The 21240-nt window shown below is 42.9% G+C and overlaps 2 protein-coding genes across 2 annotated transcripts in view; one reads left to right on the top strand and one right to left on the bottom strand.

Annotated features, from left to right (window-relative positions):
* The window catches only part of LOC108624932 (paired mesoderm homeobox protein 2B), an 11054-nt gene extending 4715 nt beyond the window's left edge, over nt 1-6339 (top strand). The window contains exon 3 of the mRNA XM_018024547.2: nt 5267-6339. Within this exon, the coding sequence (XP_017880036.1) occupies nt 5267-5671 (405 nt within the window). The 3' untranslated portion in view covers nt 5672-6339. The remainder of the gene's footprint in view (nt 1-5266) is intronic.
* Nucleotides 6340-6432: 93 nt separating this feature from the next.
* On the bottom strand, nt 6433-17572 carry LOC108624933 (Muscle LIM protein at 84B). The gene is made up of 9 exons (XM_018024548.2): nt 17365-17572; nt 15229-15353; nt 14226-14388; nt 11626-11752; nt 9894-9990; nt 9503-9587; nt 8396-8692; nt 7990-8310; nt 6433-7829 (listed from the first exon to the last, which is right to left on the bottom strand). The coding sequence occupies exons 2-9, from the start codon at nt 15341-15343 to the stop codon at nt 7553-7555; spliced, it is 1482 nt and encodes a 493-aa protein (XP_017880037.1). The 5' UTR covers nt 15344-15353; nt 17365-17572; the 3' UTR covers nt 6433-7552.
* Between the last annotated feature and the right edge of the window lie 3668 nt (nt 17573-21240).

The raw sequence follows: 21240 nt of genomic DNA, 5'->3' as shown, positions 1-21240 counted from the left end.
TCAGAAATAGTTTCGTTTTCTGTTTGAAACAAGTTCTAATACGTAGGATAATTTTAATATCGAAATGTGTTTGGCTAATTGCGAAGGTTGGTTCACTTTTGACGCTTATTGCCATTGCAGTAAATCCAGTTAGCCGGAAAGTTTATTGCTGGTAACACTAATCACCGATGGCCCAGTAACATATTCTGAAAACGGCCGGAAATTACACATTCGTGAAAATGTAATTTCGTCGATGGAAGATATGCTTGGAATAAACAATTATTTTCGAACACGACTCTGTACGAAATAATTATACGCAGGCTGTTCCTGCTATAAACTCGAATTATCGATGATTAAAAATTGGTTTGTTGTTAATGATACAAGTATCCGAGTATCGGGTTTTAGTTTTGTCTTTGTACGGATGGAAAATACTGGTCGGAATCGTAGAGGAGGTGTATGATAATTAAGCTCGAAGTTACTATCAATTTTCTAGTAGTTTGCGGCGTCACGAACCGACCGCCATTTCCAAGGAGGGTAACGCTTTGTCAGTTTCAATCTTCCCTTACTCGTGGCCTCAGGTCCAGCACTGAGGTACCTCAAACTTTTATTCATTCCTCCCATTACCAAAATTTCTTTTACACAACTAAATATAGTTATAATCCTAAAACTTTTATTCAATTTTCTCATTACCAGAATTACTTCTACACAATTAAATACAGTTGTAATCAAATCATTCTGCAAATCTATAATTCAATTATTTAATGAATTATATATGGCTTCTACATTTAACTGAAAGCCATGAATTTCCATTACCTGGTATATCTACAATTACAATCAGATAATTTATCATCTGGTATCGCATTTAGAATTCTGATTAAATTACCCTGAAAACGTCTTCCATAAATGTGCTCATTAAATTCCACGTTTGCGAAGAAGTTGATCAGAAGAGTTCAATCAGTTCGGGACGCATCCCTTCTTTCGAGGCTCGGTATAAATCAACATGTTAGTCGAGGAGCGCGGCATTATGTATGCTCGCAGGTTGCCTAGAACGTTAATGGAGTTGTAATTCATACGGAATGACGTGTGACTCAGAACAGTGGAGCGTGCCGGCACGCGACACGACACCCTGCCACGGGTGTCATCAATGGTACGTAGAATGGAACCTGGCAGAGGGTGAGCCGGGCTGGTGTTGCTCCACCAACAATCATCGAACCCTTACTAGAGATAAGGGTCTGAATCCAATTGAAAGAAGTGGAACGATCCCCGATTAATCCTATGGTGAAATTGTTTCGAGTGGCTTGAGGCTTTTGGGGTTTGTTGGAATGTAGTTACAGGAGAAATTCGTCCAATTGAATCGATTACGAAATATCGTTTTCCTGAAACAATTTTTGGATGAACAAATGCAAGGAACAAAATGGATTAGTAAAAAGCACAAGAAAAAGGTTGAAGTTTACTAAAATATTTCAATTAATTTGAAGATGTAATTTTGCGAGTAACTATTTTTTTTTTAAATTTTTGAACGAAGAATTGTACGAAGGCTTTTATGGAAAGGGATCGAGCAATTTGAAGTCAGACAGCCTTGGGAGAATCCCAGAAAATCAACATGAATTTCTTTCACCCGTGGGACACGGTCGAGCACCGTCACGGGAAGCGGAAGGTCAATTCCAGTGGGGGTGACCGGGGACGTCTCTGATGAAGAGTCCTTCTCGTCGGTGAGAAGAGGCACTGTTTGAAAGAGGAGAAGGAAAATATATAGTTGGAAAATATCGAAGTGGAGAAGAAACAGGATTGTTTGATTAAAACGTGGCAACAGGAAAGAAAAAACAAAAGAAATAGTATTTCTGGACGTCTTCGGTGTATCTTCACAGAAATTATAAAACGACCAGAGAGACAAGTTTTAAATAGAATGTTCAATTATCTAGTATTCATACAATTTGCTCGGTTTAACGTGTCTTGAAGACGCAGTGGGAAAACAGCACGAACGAATGAATGATAAATGAAGGTATAAAAAGGATCAAAAAGGAGGAAGGCAATAACGTTTCCAACGGAAGGATCCTCGTTGGCAGGGTAGCGTCGGGGGTCTGGCAGCAAGGGGCGAAATGGGGAAAACATTCTGGCTCTGGTAGGCCGACGAGGGTGGCTGATACACAAGGGGCCCATGCTCGGAGTGTACCCTGGTAATTGCGAGTTCTATGTAGATCCACTTACGGTGATTAAAAACTGTCCTGCTGGGTATCATCCGACGCCTCGCTGTAGCAAACACGCCTGGAACTCCTTCCAAGTTCGCCTGCGCAGTTATCGCTTCAGATTAAACTGAATAATTGCTGTTAAGAAGCTGTGCAATCGTTTTACCAAATCGGCAAAAATATTCAACGCAATGTACAATTACGTCAATTGATGAGACGTCTTTTAAATGAGTCGATTCTCCGACGGTCGACGGCAGTGAGATCGTGGTCAGACGGAAGTGGGAACGCGGTTGACGAGATCTGTCCATGATTCACTGGACAATGCGTCTCTTAATCAAACTGAGCAATGCGTTACCGTGCAGAACTTATTTGGCTAATTGAAGAAGATTCCTCCCAGGCGTATGGCAATCACCATTCGCTGCAATTCTATTATCGAACATCTGATTTAATGGCTTTAACGAGTCCTTGACTGGCGTAATTCGATTACCTAATCCCTAAATTCGAGGCACATCGTCTATTATTATCCTTCTCTTCGCTTAACGCTGCCGCCGCGGAAGCAGTTTGTGAAACGGAAGTGATAGGACCGGATAGAAGTTTCCGTCGACTTCCTGTGATATTGATAGCAACGCTTCCGGTATCCTTATAACTCGCTTAATGTGACGCATTGAAAGAATCCTGGACGTGTCCGTGAATCTTTCACGAGGTCTAAGGAATCTGATCACGTATTGCATCTTTCACTTCACCCGTTTACAAAGGGATCAGAATTAAAAATGTATATTCATATTCTTCATGGATGGAAAATTAATTGAAATTCTTTACTCGATTATAGGAATTCATAGGAAATTTATATAAAATGATAGAAGAAGCCAGTGAATGGAAACTGTGACCTGAAATTGGGATATTTACTATGCTATTTCGACGTGAGTTTCGCACGAGCTGATTCACTGCAGATGTACGCATATTTGTTTGCTCCAACGGCTCTGGGAGGTCGAGCTACCACGGGCGAAGTCGCAGTTGCAAGGCGACTTCCTTAGCCAACGCGTGTCGTATTATCAATCGCGATCATCACGAACAAACTCTGTTCCTCGGAACACGTCTTACTTGTTTGTCAAAATTATACATCAGTATTTATTTGTGATTCTGTTCACCGTCAGGCTTGTATCGAGTCCCCCGAGGCTAAACCTTTGGAGAACCCGTGCAGAAGGTGGAAATCAGTACAAATCACAGTGTGGGGAGTTAATCGAACGAGTAAACCCTTTTCTACCAGCGTGGAATCCCTAATGATGTGTCTATAAGGTTCAGAACCTCCGTCTGTTCACGTTGGCATGCAACTCTAATCCCTTCTCGTTTAAAAACTTGAATAAGTTCGAAGGAATCGTCGCTCTATGATTATAATCCTTGTATTATAAAGGAGTTTCCATCAGCGTTATGAGTCGAAGTTCTAATAACCGGAAAAAGTTCCCTCCTCGGCTTGGATTACTTTCACTGCCATAATCAATTCTTAATACTCATTCCTTTCTCTAATTAACAACATTCTTCTTACATCACCGGTGGGAAAAAAAAAGAATCAGTAAAATTGGTGAATTATGAATGATTATGCTTTTGCTAATGCTTGTGCGTGAATTAATTCTGAAAATGCTAGCAGGAGCTGATTGTCAGCGGGTAGAGGCAACGGAGCGAGTAAAGCGAGGCTTAAATATTTATCCAAAACGAGGTGGACATCTGTCGAGCGCGGCTCGTTGCATTTTATTTAGGCGCGGCGTATTTATTTAACATTAACGCCGGGACCGTGGCCTCCCTAATTCACGCCGTCGTCGCCGTCCGTTCGGCAAACAACGGCACACATGCTACGGTCTCTTCGGGGTTTGGTCCGTGGCCAAATACGAATTATTAGTGTTGCCACTACCCGCGGCTACGCGCGTGTTACACGCTTCCCCATAAGATAAGACAACACCGTTAAGTCAACGTCTTGATCTTCGTCGAGCCTCTGTTTTCCTCTCGAAAACAAATTCTTTACAAGCATTTACATCTGGATTCGACTGACGGTGAATACAAATTTCAAACATCTCAGAAATTTATGTATTAAAGGGAGTAAAAAATTTTTACGAGCATTCACGGCTGTTGTTAAACACGCTGTGACAAACGATTCGGGATCGGAGGAAAGCAAATTTTTCCCAGGATTTAAATGCCGCGTTAAAAATTCCGGAGACGTTAAGTCGTAACAAAGGGGATCGTGAGATCATCTGATTAATCAGCGGAAGCGGAAGGGTAGCGGGAGGATTTAAACGCGTTCGACGTTTCCCGTGGAGTTTGCTCGAATTTCTCCGAATCGTCGAACAACAGCAAAGAGAGGAACGGACGGGCGGCAGGGGGTGCCGGGCGGAGGGTAGAGGAAGGGAGAGACAGAACAGCCACTGTAGCAGCAGCTGATAAAAATCCAATACCAGTGTTTGCCGTCCGGAAAGGGCAATCACGTTCATCATGGTGTCCCGCGCCCCTGACTCTCGTAATCCAACCCCTTTCCCCTACCCGGGCTGCCTCGGTTTCCACCCAGTCGTGGGAGGCTGAGCGTAGCCGCCCCTGGAAAATCGTCGAGGGTGGGATCCCCACGTGTACACACGTAGAAGAACCGACGGGAAAACCGGAGAGAGACAGTCGCCACCGGCGGCGGAGACGAGGGTGGGAGCTTTGCTGGTCAGATAAACGGTAGAGCAAATAAATCCGCTACTTTAACATGCAGGTCACCGCCGCTTTCCGTTTATTTTATTCGTTAAATATTTCATTTGGCCAACTAGAGCCAATTACGACTGCGCTCCGACGTTTCCGCTCTGACGAGCTGGACACAAGCTTTTTTCCTAACGGACCGCCTAGCTCGAATACCTTCCAAACTTTCCTCATAGTCACTGTTTTATTGATTACGGATAGTGAAATTGGGATACTAGATTCGTCGACGTTCATTGTTCTTTAAGGTTGAAATAACTGAAGGATAAATAGATACAAAAACTGTAAAAGTTCTCCATATTAACTCTTCTGATAAATGCATGAACCATCTATTATTTGTTGAGTTTCAGTCAAGCAACTTCTTGTGTGTCTTCTTGCAGGTCTGGTTTCAGAACAGACGCGCGAAATTCCGGAAGCAGGAGAGGCTGGCCCAACAGAAGTCGACGTCTCAAAGCGGGATCGGGGTGGACAGCGGTGCTTCAAGTCCGGTGACGGCAGGCAACGTGAAAGCGGAAGGACGTTCGCCGAGAAGTCCAGCGACGCCGCCGGGTGGATCCAACAGCGTGATGTCTACGAACGAGGTGAAACCGAACGCGAACCCGAACCTGGTCAGCGTGAAGCACAGCAGTGGCGGCGACGCGTCTGCGGAGGTGAACGCGCCGAATACCCGAGGAAGCAACGGCGGCGGTGGGACCTGGGGTTCCTGTAGCCCCAGGCCCTTTTCCGCCGCGCTACCGCCGTACTTGCTGGACCCCCTGCCGCTGAAGACAGCCAACCTCTACTAAGAAACCGCCGCCCCAACCCCTTTGGACACTCGTGTAAATAGAAATGCGCCGAAACCGGATGTTCAGGTTTTATACTTTTTTTATTCATTTCTTTAGATTTATTTTATCTTTGTTTAATAGCTGATTGATTTTATCACTTGATTTGAACGTTTCGTTCATGTTTTATCGTTTCTGAATTTCTTGACTGAAGTTCTTTTTCTGTTTTCGCTTCCTGGAAGCTAGATTATTTTTACCTTCGATTATACTTGTGTTGGTGGTTAGTGTGAGTGTTTCCGAAAGAAACTGATAACAATTGGAAGTGGTAGTGATACCGATATCTACGTACCGTCCTGCAGATCCTCATTGAATAAGCACACGAATGGGTAGTCGATAAACACAGCACGCGAAGTTTAAAGGAACGTGGCCGTAACCGTCTTAATCCGGAATGATTTCGTGTTTAAAGATAAGTTGATAACAGGTGTAGAAAAGATGGAAGAGTCACCGTGGCGACGATTGGTCTTGAGTTTAGCGTGGGAGAAGTGGACAGTGTTTCGCTATGCACTTTTGTCCGAGTGATATTACGCGAATGGTTTGACGAGGGAATATCGATGACACCTGTACAGTTGTTGCTATAAATATAGAGAAGATTAGTGTTTTACACCGTAAACTATATCACACTTATCCATCGAGCGGGAACAATTTGATTCCCGTGTGAGGAAACGAGTGACAGTAGCTCTCCACCGACGTGTGTATCATTGGCCATTTAATATACACTCACAGGATTATACATTTAGCTTAAGATTTATTAAGGTCCATTCGTAATAAGGATAATGTTAGTCCCCTAGTACGAGAAAAATTATGAGCGATCGAGAGAGTGAATGGAAGGTGAGAAAACGAAAGCCGGTCTCCCGTTGTTTCAAGGCTCCAAGGAAAACTTATCGCTTCTCGATCGTCGAATTAATCCCTGAATTAGAAGAGAAACGCGCGTGTCATACTTTCTGATTTCGACTATTCGTAGTATCCGTAATCAGTATATGAAATAAGCGCACGTCGTCAACCTCGTTTTTCAAATTCAATAATAATAATAAATAATTGGAAGAACGTTCACTTTTGCGAGCACGTCGTTGACTCTGCCGACAACAATATTTTTCTATAATAAATGCTTCGGTGCTCGTGCATCTCCGGTGGCGAGGCCTCGTTGGAAACGATGAGTTTTCCTTTCGCGCAACTGGAATGTCGAGAATGTCGGAATATCCCACGAGAAAGAAACCACAGGCCAACACCCCCACCCGTTCACTTCGTTTTCGTTCTCTTTTTTCGAAATATACATTTATTGAAAATAATCAACTTTCTTCGCTCGTCACTTTCGTCGTCAATTTACAATCGTTGCTCCTGATTCAAGGTTCGGATACAGGTATTTAGTCCTTTGTACTCTCTCTGCGACGCCCGCTCCCTTTTCCCGGCGAAGAAAAAAAAATTAAAACAAGAGGACCGGTTCGCCCGACTTCGCCACGAAATTCTCCCGGGAAAAGGGGGACCGAGCTTCCGTCCCGCGAATCCGTACAAAAGTAATAAAAGCTTGACTCGTTGATTCGATGAATCGTGGTCGTTCGAACGCACTCCGTGTGCAGTCTTCGTTAATCGTCGATTGAAAGTATCAGCATTTCGTCGTTTTGAATAGCAGTTGAAATGGTTCGCGAATTTTTGGAGCAGCGTGGTTCTTCGTCAGTTTTTGTTTCGTCGAGGAATCAGGCGTCTATACATATACATATTCCTATACCCGCGAATAAACGCAGAATCCAATGTCAATTGGCTCCCACCTCAGCCGCGCGTATAATTATATATAATTATATTTACGTTTATATTTATATTCATAAGACTGGTGTTCGAGCGTGACGGAGCTTAAGCCATCGTCAGGGTGCCTGCGCCCATGCCAAAGCCGACACCCTTCGGCCCGTAATTTCGGTTGTAGCAACCGCGGCAGTAGATATCACCGTCTGGGCCGTCGTTCAGATTCGTCGAGTCTAACGAACGGTGACACTCGGCGCAGCTGAAGCAACGCTTGTGCCACAGCCGATTCTTAGAGATCATCTGCTCTGCGGCATACACCGGGTAGCCGCAACGGGCGCATCCGTGCCCGTCGTTTCGCTTCTGGCCCAACTGCGGCTTCGAGTCGATGCTGAAATTAAATTAACCGATTTAAAAAAAAAAACCAACAGAAATATATTCCCAGAGTTACGATAGATAAAATCCTCAAAAGATTTGCAAGGATTTTCAAATTACGATCTACTCGTGACTGACAATTCATCTGATGATTTTATTTATTGATAGATACTCACTAAGAGGGAGCGTGATCCCCGTTAGTCGACACGAGAGTCGGTGCGTGGCCAAAGCCGAACCCTTTAGGTCCGAACAGCTTGCTGTAGCAAGATCGGCAGTGGATTTCCTTGTCGGGCCCGTCGCAAGCCAGCATCGAGTCCAGTGGCCGATGACATTCGGCGCAGTTGAAGCACTTCTTATGCCACATCGTCCCTTTCGCCAGCTGTTGTTCAGCGGCGAACACCATGCCGCCGCAGCGGGGGCAACCCTGACCTGCTGGCGCCTTGATAGACGTCGTGTCAGGATTATAGAACGGCCGATTGGCCGAGATTTCCTCCTCCCTGAACAGAATAATCCAACATTCAAAACAGTCGTCCTATTGGTTCATCTTCTTTAATTCTCAGTATTTTAGGATTCGTGACTTACGTTAATCCGTCGGTCTGGAGGAATCCCGAGCCGCAGGCGAATCCGTATCCGTGTGGTCCCCATTTCTTCCCGTAGCAAGTCTTGCAGTAGACGTCTTTGTCGGGACCGTCGCATGCGATGATCGAGTCGAGGGTTTTGGTGCAGTCGTGGCACTTGTAACACTTCCTGTGCCACTCGCGACCCTTCGCGAGCACTTGTTCAGCGGCGAACACCACGCCGCCACAGCGTGGACAACCCTTGCCGGGCGGGGCTTTGATTATAGCCGTGTCGACTACGGTGGTACGAGGAGCAGCGTCGCTATATTAACAAATTTAACGATTCTACCATCCGTGGATCTCAGATAAAGGAATCATAAAATCGAGGATCGAAGGAACAGAATTCGTTCGAACGACTCGATCTGAGTATCAGAAATCCCATGCAAGCATAAGAAATAGAAATTTCTAATAATTAAGGAATTTAACACTAGAACTATTTTCAACGAAATCTACGTAGAGTTTCTCAAGATGGGAGCATGCGTTTAGTACACGATTACCAAGTTATCAACGAAACGGGATAGTTATACTACTTAAAACTCTACATACTAAAGTTCGCACTCGAAAACAGTTCGGGTTAAGAATCGTGAAGGTGAGCAATAGCGCAAAGCGTTAAGGCGACTCGTGTGTATGTAATGTATGTACAGATCCATGCACACGTCCGTTCGTTCGCTCTATCACTCGTGCGTCGTGTTTCTTCGAACTCCAATAAATATCGTTAAAATCGAAATAACTACCAAGATTTATCAGCGAGATTCATTTATATGAATTTCTATTGTGAAAAATAATTGATTTTGATAAGGAGAGTCGGACAAGAATTGACAGACAGACACACGCACACGCGGAGAGTAGCGAATAGCATAACTAAGGGGTGAGCCGCGTACCCCTCGTCCTCAATATCGCACTGCAGCCCGATCCACATTACCCCAGCGTGGCCAATACCTCGCGGACCGAATTTCTTCGGATAGCAAGCTGTTAAGCAGACAAGCGCATCATATATAATGAGAGTGTAGAAGCCGAGGCGGGATATCTCGCGCTTGTGTTTCCCGTCTCAGACTCGGCTCTAAAAACCCACCCATTGGCGTAGCAGTCGCTTTGTAGGGCACCGCCACCCTGGCCGTAGCCATAACCCTTTGGTCCAAATTTCTTTCCGTAGCATACTGCAGAGAATAGTTGTTAAAGGTTGGGTGCTGCTCGCCTGAAGACGCGAGGCGTCTCCGCGTATTCATTTCTTCAATCAATTTTTTTTTTAGCCAAGCCATTTAAGGTCATAACGCAACAATATAGTAAATCTCCCGAATTCTGTTCTATAATTTTAAGATTAATAATGATCATCTTATATGTTTTAAGCTTTTTAAACCTTGAAACCTTGAAGAGGTCACAGGTCCTGGGAAATAAATTTTATTTAATTTATAGAATACGTGGAGTGGCTCGCGTCTAAAGTATGAATCGTGCCGCGTCCTCACCTTTGCAGTAGATGTCCTTGTCAGGACCCTCGCAACAGTTCACCGAGTCTAATCTCTTGGAGCAGTTGGCACATTTAAAGCATTCCCTGTGCCATTGCTGCGTGAGACACAAAGGGACACGTTGTTAGTCACTGAAAGTAGGTGTGGGCGTTCGACGAGTCTTAAGTTCTAATACACATAGATCATTCCCTGTGCCCGCGAGTGTGGGCAATTGACGGGGTGAAAGAACAAGAACAGGGTGGACTGGCCAAGACGGTTTGCTCCTCTCCTGGTTCTCCAATCGACGAGGGACCGCGGACGTGAATTTTAATTGTGTGACGATTTACGGAACACTTTGCGCCAGTGTGTGTGTGTGCCATACGAAAATGATTCGCGGTCCTTTCAAGGCCAGGACAATCCCGAATTCTTCTAAAACGCATCTCGCAAGCGGTCGTTCGCTCTGGCCAAGAAAGGACGTGATCAAAAGGGGGTGGACGTGGGAGAAATTAATTCCAGACGTTCGGGGGGGGGGCGGCACGTTGTGACGGGGAACAAATTAGGCAGATTTTGTTGGATTTTCAAAAGATACCTCGACAATATATCTCGCGATCAGGACCATCGCAATGAAGCGTCGAGTCCAGAGACCGTTGACACGTTTTGCACTTGTAGCATGACTTATGGTAAGCCTAATCACAAGAAGTAGGAATGACCATCGTGTGCCCGCAGGCGAATATATCTTCTCGCGTAATGGATTTGATTCGAACGCAGTCTTGGTGCCGTGACCAGTTTTTGCCTGAGACAGTCGCCCGAGCCCTAGCGAGGGTTAATACCCTGACTCGAAAACAAGCGTTGTTCGTTAAAACAGATCTAATTTACGCTTGGTGCGTATCCAATTGGCAAAAGATCGAACGATTTAAATACGAATCGAACTGCGATCTCTGACGCTGTGCAAGTTCTTTAAGAAGTGTCCAGCGATTGGCAGTGGCCTAAGAAGGGCAATTAGCCTCCATCGAGTTAATCTTGTGCAGTTCCAAGTTATTTTCCAACGTCGTACGCGACGGGCAGGGCCAGTTGGTCGCCGGCCAATCTTCGGGAGGACAGGAAAAGCTCTTGGGCGATCACCAACGGCAACACACCGAGTCATCCTCGCCGGCTCCTCTTATTTTTTACCCCTCTCGATTGTTATGAAATTCCGCGTTTCGTCAGAAGATTACGGAGTACCGCGGTCAACCTGGCATCATTTCAGCTAGGACCCGGTCAATTTTAGCAGGCGAGGCCATCCTCCAAAAATCGTCAAACTGGCTCCGCGAATTAATCCGCTTTCTCTGCTATTTCGACGATCTCCAGAACGTTCAACGGTCAAGATTTAGCCGTGACTAATCGGCCGACTCCGCCCGGAGAGAGTCCAATTGGCGGCGTCAATTAATAACCCAGGATTTCATGGACTGTTTACAACTCGCCCCTCCACGACCCGTCGCGGTGTCGGGTTGCTACGGGTAAAAATAAAGCGCGCACCGTCCGAGAAACCACCAGAAATACTCGTTCCATCGGTCGGTGACATAACTCGGAATTGTTCTCGAAATTGTTCCCGCTGTCTCAGTTAAAAACGTCGAGAAAAAACGATCGCGTGTGATGGAACTAGCGTCGATCGTTCGGGTCAAGCGGAGGACTGACCTCAGACGGACGAGTCACGGCACCAAGGTGGTGGTGTGATAAGTGAATGGGGCGAGCAATTTTCGTTTTCGAGACTCACCCTTCCTCGAGCCAGCATCTGCTCGGCGGCGTACACGTATCCTCCGCATCGGGGACATCCCTCGCCCTCCGGCGCCTTCGCGATGGCTCTCGACTCCAGGACGGCGTTAGATCCCCTCGCGAGTTCCCTAAAAACGCGTCCCTTGTAATCATCAGGTCCGGCAGCTCTGGGTACACAACAAAAGTGAAGCTGTGACCCCCAAAGATCGGCGTGCCAGCGCCCCACGTTAACGAATTTTGAATAGAACTCGTTGTGAAATTGTTAATAAGGTAACTTGGTCGAATTTTGTTCCCCGATGGAATCTCGTCCGGTCACCGAAGTGATCGACGGGGATTGGACGGGGGGGCGTTGGAACACCGGGACAAGCAGACAGTACAAGAAAAAACGGCACTGCAAAGAAAGAAGGGGGCGGCCGTGGAACGATGGAACGTGAGAGCTTCGAATGAGACTTCCATCGATCCGCGGGGCGTTGATTACCAAAAACACCGGTGAAAGAGTGACAACCCGGCGGTTAGAGTGTTAGGCACATGTTAGTAATCGGTTAGTATCCCCGTTCCCCGTTTGCAACCACGCAGGTGGCTTCCGCCGAGCCCCGAGAGGAGAGCCAAGAAGCGGATCGTGACGTAACAAGAAACCAAATGATAATACGTTTTACTCGGAAAAAGAAAACAAGTGAGGACAGAGCAAGTGGCGCAAGAAATGAGGAGACAGGAATAAAGTAGAAGCTCAAAGGGTTGTCGATTAGAGCGAGATGTCGTTTAAAATGAGAAATGGTGGGGTCAAGCGTTATCATCTAAAAGTCCTACGCGGGTGTCTGTAAGCGCACGGTGTGTCTGTGTCGAAGTTCTAAATAGAAGCACCCACAGAGTTAAACGTGTTAGCGGGGTTACGAGGTTAACGCGTGTCCGAGAGAAAAAAAATTGTAGAGGCCGTGCAGGTGTCCAGCGGGTCGATAAAATCGTCCGTGAGATTCTTTTTCATCTGTTCTATTGTTTTTTTTTGGAAAATGGAACGTAGAGAAAAAAATAGATATGAAAAAAATGTTGTAAGTAAAAGCGGTTGGTTTCTTTTGTAAGGCGGTAGAAAAGGCAATGAGAGTCAAGAGAGAGAGAGTAGAGAGAGTAGAGAGAGAGAGAGAGAGAGGCGGAATCTGACTCGGTGCTCACCATTTTTTTCTTTTAGTACTCGCTAGTTCCCTTTATCACGAGGGTTTCGAGCGCAGGCTCGTGATAAAGCGACATGTATATTGTTCGATCATGGGCCTCCGGTTGGCTCGCACTCGGCGGGGCTGGCGGGGGTGGTAGTAGTAGGGTGTTTTGTATTTTTTTTTTGGCATTTGCTTTTTATCTATTTTGTCGTACTCTCGAGAAGAAAACAAAGGGTTGGAAACAAGGTAAAAGGGTTTCTTTAAAAAAAGAAAAACAATTAATCGGACAGCCTGGCTCTTGTTCGTCCCTCGGTTCTCCACTGTCGTCGGTGCCAGGCTCTCTTATTTTTTTTTTTTTATCTAAATCCATTATATCTAAATAGGTGTGTGTGCATGTACAGCGGGTCAAAAATGTTTCCGTCGTAAACCACCGCGTGAGAGATCATCGAAACGTTCATTCATCTGTACCATAGTAATTGAGACTCGTCAACATTTTTGTCCGACCGTAAATGCGTTCGGAAAAATACGCGTTAAGTATCGTCAATGAAGAACACCAGATTCTTCTGTTTTTTCTTTCCCTTTTTTCGTCTTTTAATGGCATTTATTACAGATGGTACAAATGATTCTATAAACTAGCGTAATGTAGTGTAATCGCATAAAAGAAACGAGAAAGATTATATATATACGTGTATATATATACCAAATGAACGACTCTCTTAATCTAGTCGTTCTAACGGGCAACAAGAAACAAAGAGAGAACCAAAAAAGAAGAAAAAAATAGGCACGTGAGAGACAAAGAAGAAGAGCAGAAAACGGGAAGTTAAACGAATGACAAAGATAGAAGTCGACTAGATTAAAGACACAGTTAATTCACCAATAATTATTACAAGTCGTCGTCATCGTCGTCGTCATCATCATCATCATCATCATCATCATCATTATCACCATCACCATAATCGCTGGACGACGAGATAGGATACAGGTTTCAAGGCACGAGGGTGTTAGGGTCCAGAAATAAACGGGGTAATTAGAAAACGAAACGAAAGGGTAACTAAAACTTAGAAATGCTGTAATAAAAACGAGGGACGAATATTTAAACGAAATAGTAAAATTGGGAGGGGATTAGGAGGAGACGTAGTTTACACAGTCGTATACACAATGACGCAGACGCATGCTCTCGATCGTTGGGCTGGTGCTTCTTCCAATAGTTTCTTCCGGGTTTATATACCAACAACAGGAAGTGATCATGCCGTTGGATCAGTGGGCCGTCGTCGTTGATCGTTTTTTTTTCAGGTCTTTGGTACTCGATTTTCATATTTCGTTTGGATTTTGTTTTTTTTTTTTAGTAAGACGACTCTGGGGTCTGACAAACGACTAAGGGGTGAGACTCGGACGTTAGGAGGGGACGGGGGACGGGGTCGGGGTAGTGCGGACGACGGGCAGGTGCACTCACTCGCTACTCTTCAAGTGTTCGCCCTGGTCCATGGACAGGCAACCAGCGCCTCCACCGAACCCGTAGCCTTTAGGACCGAACTTGCGTCCGTGGCACACTTTGCAAAAAAGCTCGCCCTCGTGCTCGGAGCAGTTTGTCGAGTCGAGCAATTTGCCGCAAAGACCTGCAACACAGGCACACTTGGTTTTCCTACCCGTTCCGTCATCCTGTTCACTGGCATTCGTTCATCATCACTATTTATTAATTCTCAATCTAAATTCGACTTCGTCGAGATTCCATTCACCGATAAACTGAAGGATCTGATCAATCGGCTTTATGCTACTCGATTAGTCCACGTCGTAATTGCGATAATACTAAATCCCGATTGAAAATAATTATTAATGAACACCGATCATCGATGATCGGTTGCAATGATAATAGTCAAGAAATGTAAAGGGCGTTTTACAAGCGAGAGAGAAGAATGAGAACGAGGGGTGATGAGGGGTGAAATAATTTTAGGCGCAGCTTATTTCGGCCGGCAGGTATGAATATTCAATGGGGGGGTTCTCCTATTTCGAGTGGGATTTTTCCCGGCTGCCGGGTCGTTGCACCCACCGGTTCGCGCTGGGTGGTTCCAATTGATTTCTGGCTGGCATACAAAACTAATTAAGGCCAAGACAAACCATCCGGGACTGGCATAAAACTTATTTATAGATGGCTAAATTTAAAAACGGCCCGATGGTGTTTTTGCGCAACGGGGTGCCGGTCCCGTGACTACTATTACGATCTTTTCGTTATTATTTCTATGAATTTTAATCAAACAGTTATCGTTTATCATGCGAGTGAACCGCGAAGTGATCAACAATCGGAAGGTAGGTGCTCAATTTCTCTCATTCATGTATGAAAAAGATATAAATAATTGAAAAGATGTACGATGACATGATTTTACTTTGTGATTCTCCGGTCACAGGACGAAGGGAGACGCGTGACATGCTCTGTGTCATTCGAATATTCAATCACTTACCGCACTTGAAGCACATCTTGTGCCATTTGAGTCCGCCGGCGACGCGTTCTTCCGCGGCGTACACGGATTTACCGCATTTGGGACACTTGGGGTGCTCTACTGGTTTGAAAGGCATTTTGTTTATACTGAAAACAGAAAAACCTACGATTAGTATCTCCACTTAATTAATTATTCTTCAGGTTTGATTAAAAAATTCTTGTTTCGGTCGAGACATAAATTCAATTAATTCATTCTTCTAATAATTCTCTCTGCATGAAGAGATGAATCTCTGCAAAACCGGCAACTTTGAGATTACCTAATCCTGTACGAAACGTAAACAGTTACCCTTCCGCCGGTGAACGGGTCTATTTTCGTGAACGCCGAACGGTTGCATTCAGTAACCGACACCCACGAGTAAGAGGGGGGGGGGGGATAAAAACCGCATTAAATTACCACGCGTAACCAGTCAATTATTCAATAATATTATTGAAAATGCTATAGTGACGAATGTTAATCCGATCGTTCATCAATGATCGATCACCCACTAGCTGATAGATAATAACGCGTCGATGAAAATTGCAATAATTCAACTATTCCATGGACAGGTCACGTAATTCTATATTAATACATAATTAGATTATATATATTCATTGAATAGAGAATGAAATGTCCAAAAATTGAAACGTAATAGAAATCTTAGGTATCATTTTTTAATAAATTCCATCATCCTCACGAATATTGAAAATAATAAAAAACGTGAGAAGCCTTAAATCTTAGCAGTTGATTCGTCAATCAATATTTTGTTTGGACGTAGCGGAAATTGTTGTTTGGATGAAAAGTCGAGGCGAGAGTCGCGTGACTTTTTGGAAGTGGCTACGGTATTAGTAGAATTGCTAGAGAGGCTACGAGGGAGCTTGAAAGAGAGACAGAGGATTCTATATCCGTGCAGACAGAAGCCGGATCGCGAGGCCGTATTAGGGAAGGTGCTAGATTCTCCACAACGCGGTCGCCATTACCCCTACCTTTTCGAATCTCCCCCTCATTATTCCTCCGATTCATTAAAATCATTTAATGACCCATCGGGAATTTCAATCAAAAAAATTGATACACAAATCCATATAGAATTTCAATTAAGAGGATTGAAAATATCGAATTGCAGATTCTTATCAATTTAAAGAATCTACATCAAGATTTCTCTCACTCTTCAAAGATGATTTAATACTTGGTGAATGTTGCATTTAATTCATTCTACAAATACATAAAATCTCGTTACTGTTTAGCGATCATAAAACCTGACAAGTTAATTGCAACTGCTCTCGCGTAACATCGTATAAAAAAGTAATGGTAGCGATTTAGCTGGCCGCTGTTTGTATATGCCGATGTATCAAAGTTACATCATAAGAACGCCGGGCCGCCCACCCCCGTGTACACTAAATCCGGAGGAGGATCTCAAATTTCATCGCGTTTTAGTGAACCCGGCACGCGCTTCAGCTTTACGGCCACGCGTCTAGCTAAATGTGGACTTTACACAGCTCCCGAAATCATGCATCGTATCCCGAAGAGATTTACACTGCGCGTAACCAAAGGAAACACCCTCGCTTCGAATCAGCTTTGAGATATCAAGAAGACAGAGATCCACTACTATCAGTTATAAGACGAACAAATCACTAAGCTTCGTCAGTTATCTAAAATCTTTATAAAAGAAATAGAAGATGAAGAGGAATTACTAAGTCAGTTCTTTTTTAAACAAATGCAATTCACTTATTATCGTATTAAAATATAATCAGAAGACGAAGAGTCTACTTATCGAAGAAGTAATTACTAAGCTCGATCAGTTACCTGAAATCTATTTTGAAATGAAACGAATTCACTTGCCTCTGACAATTATTATCGTATTAAAATATAATCAGAAGATGAAGAGTCACTTCGTCAGTTACCTAAGCTCTGTTAGAAAGACTAGAATTCACTTGCCCCTATCAATTATTACATAAATATCGAACTATGTATAATCAGAAGCTGACTCGCCTACTTTCCCGTGAATACGTGAATCACTGAGGTTTATCAGTAATCAAATCCCGAGTCACAAATGATAAGCCGTTCTAATCTGCACATCACGGATCGTGTCTACTAGCCGGCGGTTCAACACTCGCTACTCACCACCGGGTTTATCGGGTTCTCTGATCACGAAAATTGAAACGTCGGTAAAACTCGATTCGGGGAGGAAGGCAGACAGACAAGCAGGCAGGCAGGCAGGCGCGAAGATGAAAAAACACCGAGAAGCACTCTACACCGCACTAATACTGGATTCGAATGGCTGTTCTCGCGTCGTGCCCGTCCTAGTCATAGCCAGCCGGTTTGCACACGGCACGTGTGCATCGGAACGTCAGTGCCTGTTGACGACAGCGTCGCGGTGGCAGAGGGAGTGCTAGCCGCCTTCGTTTCTTCTAGCGGGGGTGTTACACTATACACTTCAGGTTACCCAAACGACCACCGCTCGATATCTCCCCTTAGACACAGAATCTGCACACAAATCTTGCAGGACATGAAGAGTGCAAATAATGGCAATAAGCATCATAGATTTGTGCACACAAGTGTACATTATTACTTTGCAGAGTTAAAAGACATCTTCAGATTTCATTTACTAAATTCATATAACGATTTTATTTTATATAAAAAACTATACTTATAATTTCTCTGTGTCAATCTATTGATTGAGAGTGATTTAAATATTGATAAGCATTGATGATTTTTTACTGAATTAAAACAATTGATATTCTGTCAACTGTGACTAATAATAAAAATTCAGTAAATTAAATAAATATTAAATATATTAGTCAATAAATTTTTATCGACGAATTATTAATAATATTCCAAAGAGTATTAGATTCTTGGAAAACCCCTAAAATTCTTTCGATGGTTCCACGTTTTGACGTGGCCAGCTCGCAACGCTTCAATTTTGCAAAATATAACAATTCGAATGGTTGAAGAGCAATACTTACGATGATAGAAAGTGAGGTAGCTGCCACGAGGATGTTAGAGAAATATACAGTAACGGGTTTGGTGTAACGAACGAATTTTTTCAAGGGGAATTGGAACGGTTATTCGTAAACGAAGAGAGAGAAGCACGTTGGCACGTGAGAAATTTCGTGGAAACCTGAGAAAGGAGAGATTTTATTTCTCAGAACACGAGATGGAAGATGATTCCTAGTCATCAATTAACCAACATTCTATTCAAAATACGATCTGAAATATGAAATGTAGATTGACAATTTTCTTATTAGTCACAAGAACATGAGAATTCCTAATCTTAACGTCAATAATTAATAGACTCTCTGCTCAGAATACGAAAATCAAGATTGACATTTTCCTAACAAATAATAATACACAGAATACTTTAAATATTTTATAAATCTGTACATTTTTTATAATTAATCATCCGCTTGATTTATAAAAATACAAATTCAGATCTACATGAATTTTAATTCGAGTCTCCTCTGGATTTGGATTAACTCCTCAAAATTTAATTAGATTTATTTTAATGAGTTTCTCGTTTGAAATAGTCAAACGTTTCTTAATGCATTTCATTCGTCTAACGTGAGATGTAATTAGGCGCCCAGGGTGGCTGTCGATATAACGTGAATCATGCGAATCCGCGTTACGGTATTCGTTTACATTGTGCTACACCAGGGAAATATGTTTTCTGAGCGATGAACCAGCGAGAGACATACAGAAATAAATTTATTACTCATACATCTTGGACTAACTCCCGGGCCCTAATGACATTCGCAAACAACAGCAACGCGATGCCATAATTTTTATATTAACACCAACCAAGAATTGGCATTCGATACTCGATCAAACTTTTTTTTTTTTAAAAATTCTCATCAGTCCTAATGAATAAGACTGCTGATTTTATGCATTCATATAAAAATTAGATGAATCACATTAAATATAATAAATATGATAAGCTGTGATTAGAAAATCAAAAGCGAAATGCTTATTATTATTTTCATACTTATATCAGGTCTATGCACTTAAATTTAATTATTTTTATATACTATTTTCTATACATAAAAATTTCATTCCCTAAATTGAAATCACAAGTGGGTTATTTAATTAATCATGAAAACTGTATAAAAATTTGTTGAAATTATGGAGAAAGGATGATATATTTATTTCGAGCCAAAAATGGGGTAGACGTTCCCAAGGATCGAATTCCGTCTTTCTTTTACTTAGGTAGGGGCGGTCTTTCCGAAAAGCTGCTCGTTACCGTCGAGCATGGCCGAGTGAGAGGAGCACACGTACTGTGAGAACACACTCATCCACTATTAATAGAATCTTGCTCAAATTTCTATTTTTAGCAAGACTTATACGCGTGCACGTGGCTTTATGTAAAAAGCTCCGAGAGTATATGATCAGCCCCGACCGCCCACGCGTGCCCACAGCCTTCGGGAAACCATTGTACTTCCCTCACGAAACCAACGATCCCACAGGAATTTTCCAAATTTCCATACAAAATTCGGTCAGTCTCTTAAGAATTGGAATTATTTTCTATTCTTTTAAATCCAGTCTAGCGATTGGAAATTTTGGGTCAAACAAGTTCAGTCTCCCCGTATTTTAAGTTACTAAACTCGATTCTCTTTCCCAGATTTTAGAGCTATTCGTGAATTGTCTTCATCGTAGGTAGCAAAGAACAAAATTCAATTAAGAAGTTCGTGAAATACCGTTCGAATTAATTGGGTTAAAATTCGCTATTTTAAGGATAAAAAAAAGGTGCGTTGAAAAATTTTGGGTCAGACCAGTCGGGTCTTATTTTAACTAGACTCGTCCGTTTTCTAAGCTCTTGGAACTATTTGTGAATCGTCTCTGTCGTATAGAAGATAGCATAAAGTTTCGCTACCATGGATTATTGCTATTTTAATATACGGTATATAAAAAATGTAGGAACGCGGTATAATATTAGAACGTTGTCCGGAGACGCGTGACACGTTATCGGAGTACATTGTCTCGTTGATTGACAACGAAATTGGATAATCTCTCTGAGAATAGGCGTCTCTTCGATCCCGTCGAAAATAGCGGGGCCCGGCGTAAAGAGGAAGTGCTTAAAAATTCATCCCACCGCGAAAAGTAGTCGATTTATTTATATTTAACCGGGGGGTGCAACGATCTCTGCGAAACAGCACCGCAGCAAGTTAAATATTCGTAACAGCAATCGCTTGAATATTTAGTCATATCAGGTTTTACATGCGGATTAAAGGTTGATAAAATCGACGTCATTTCCCAACAGTAACAGCATTAATTTAATTTCATATATTTATTCATACGCAATAAAATATACAGAGTGAGAGAGAAATTAAGAATTTCTGCGAGAAATGAAATCATGCTACAAATTTTGAACTATTTATCTGAAAGGGCGAAGCTTTTATATTTATTTATAGGAAGAATCAGATTTGCCAGGTAGATTAAAAGTGTGTGTCTCTTAGGGTGATGAAATCGCGTTGATAAGACAGCGAAGTGATATTAAATCGAGGCAGTGCGGCGCATAATGCAGGAATGCTCGACTCGTTCCACTTGACCGTCTCTCTCCTTCACCCCTCTTCGCAAGCTGAAATTATTTCCGTCCCGCCGCGGGTGTTACATGATCGCGGAAGAGGCTCTCTTCGTGGCATCTCTCGAAAATCATCAATTCCCATCCATCCTCCCATAATTCACCGGCTCCAGCTGCACATTTCTAAACCTTAGAATCATCTCGATTATCATTAACAGTAGAAATTCTTCGAATTTAGAATCTGAAAAAAGAATGAATTTTTATTATTGAATTGATGATTCAATGAAACTATTTCTTGTAGATCTGAAAATTATGAATCCATGCCACAATTTTCAAATTCTTGATTTTGTTACAATAGAAATCAGAACAATTTTAAGCTACGTATTAAGAAACACCCATGTCATTTTATTTTGCTATTATTCTCTTATCACCTAAGTATATACTGATTTACTTTGAAATATAATAAATCCAATTTCTATTCCCGT

This window comes from Ceratina calcarata, unplaced genomic scaffold (assembly GCF_001652005.2).
Source record: "Ceratina calcarata isolate Rehan_Ccalc_2016 unplaced genomic scaffold, ASM165200v1 scaffold336, whole genome shotgun sequence".
In the NCBI taxonomy this organism is placed as follows: Eukaryota; Metazoa; Arthropoda; class Insecta; order Hymenoptera; family Apidae; genus Ceratina; species Ceratina calcarata.
This window is presented reverse-complemented; position numbering and strand designations above follow the sequence as displayed.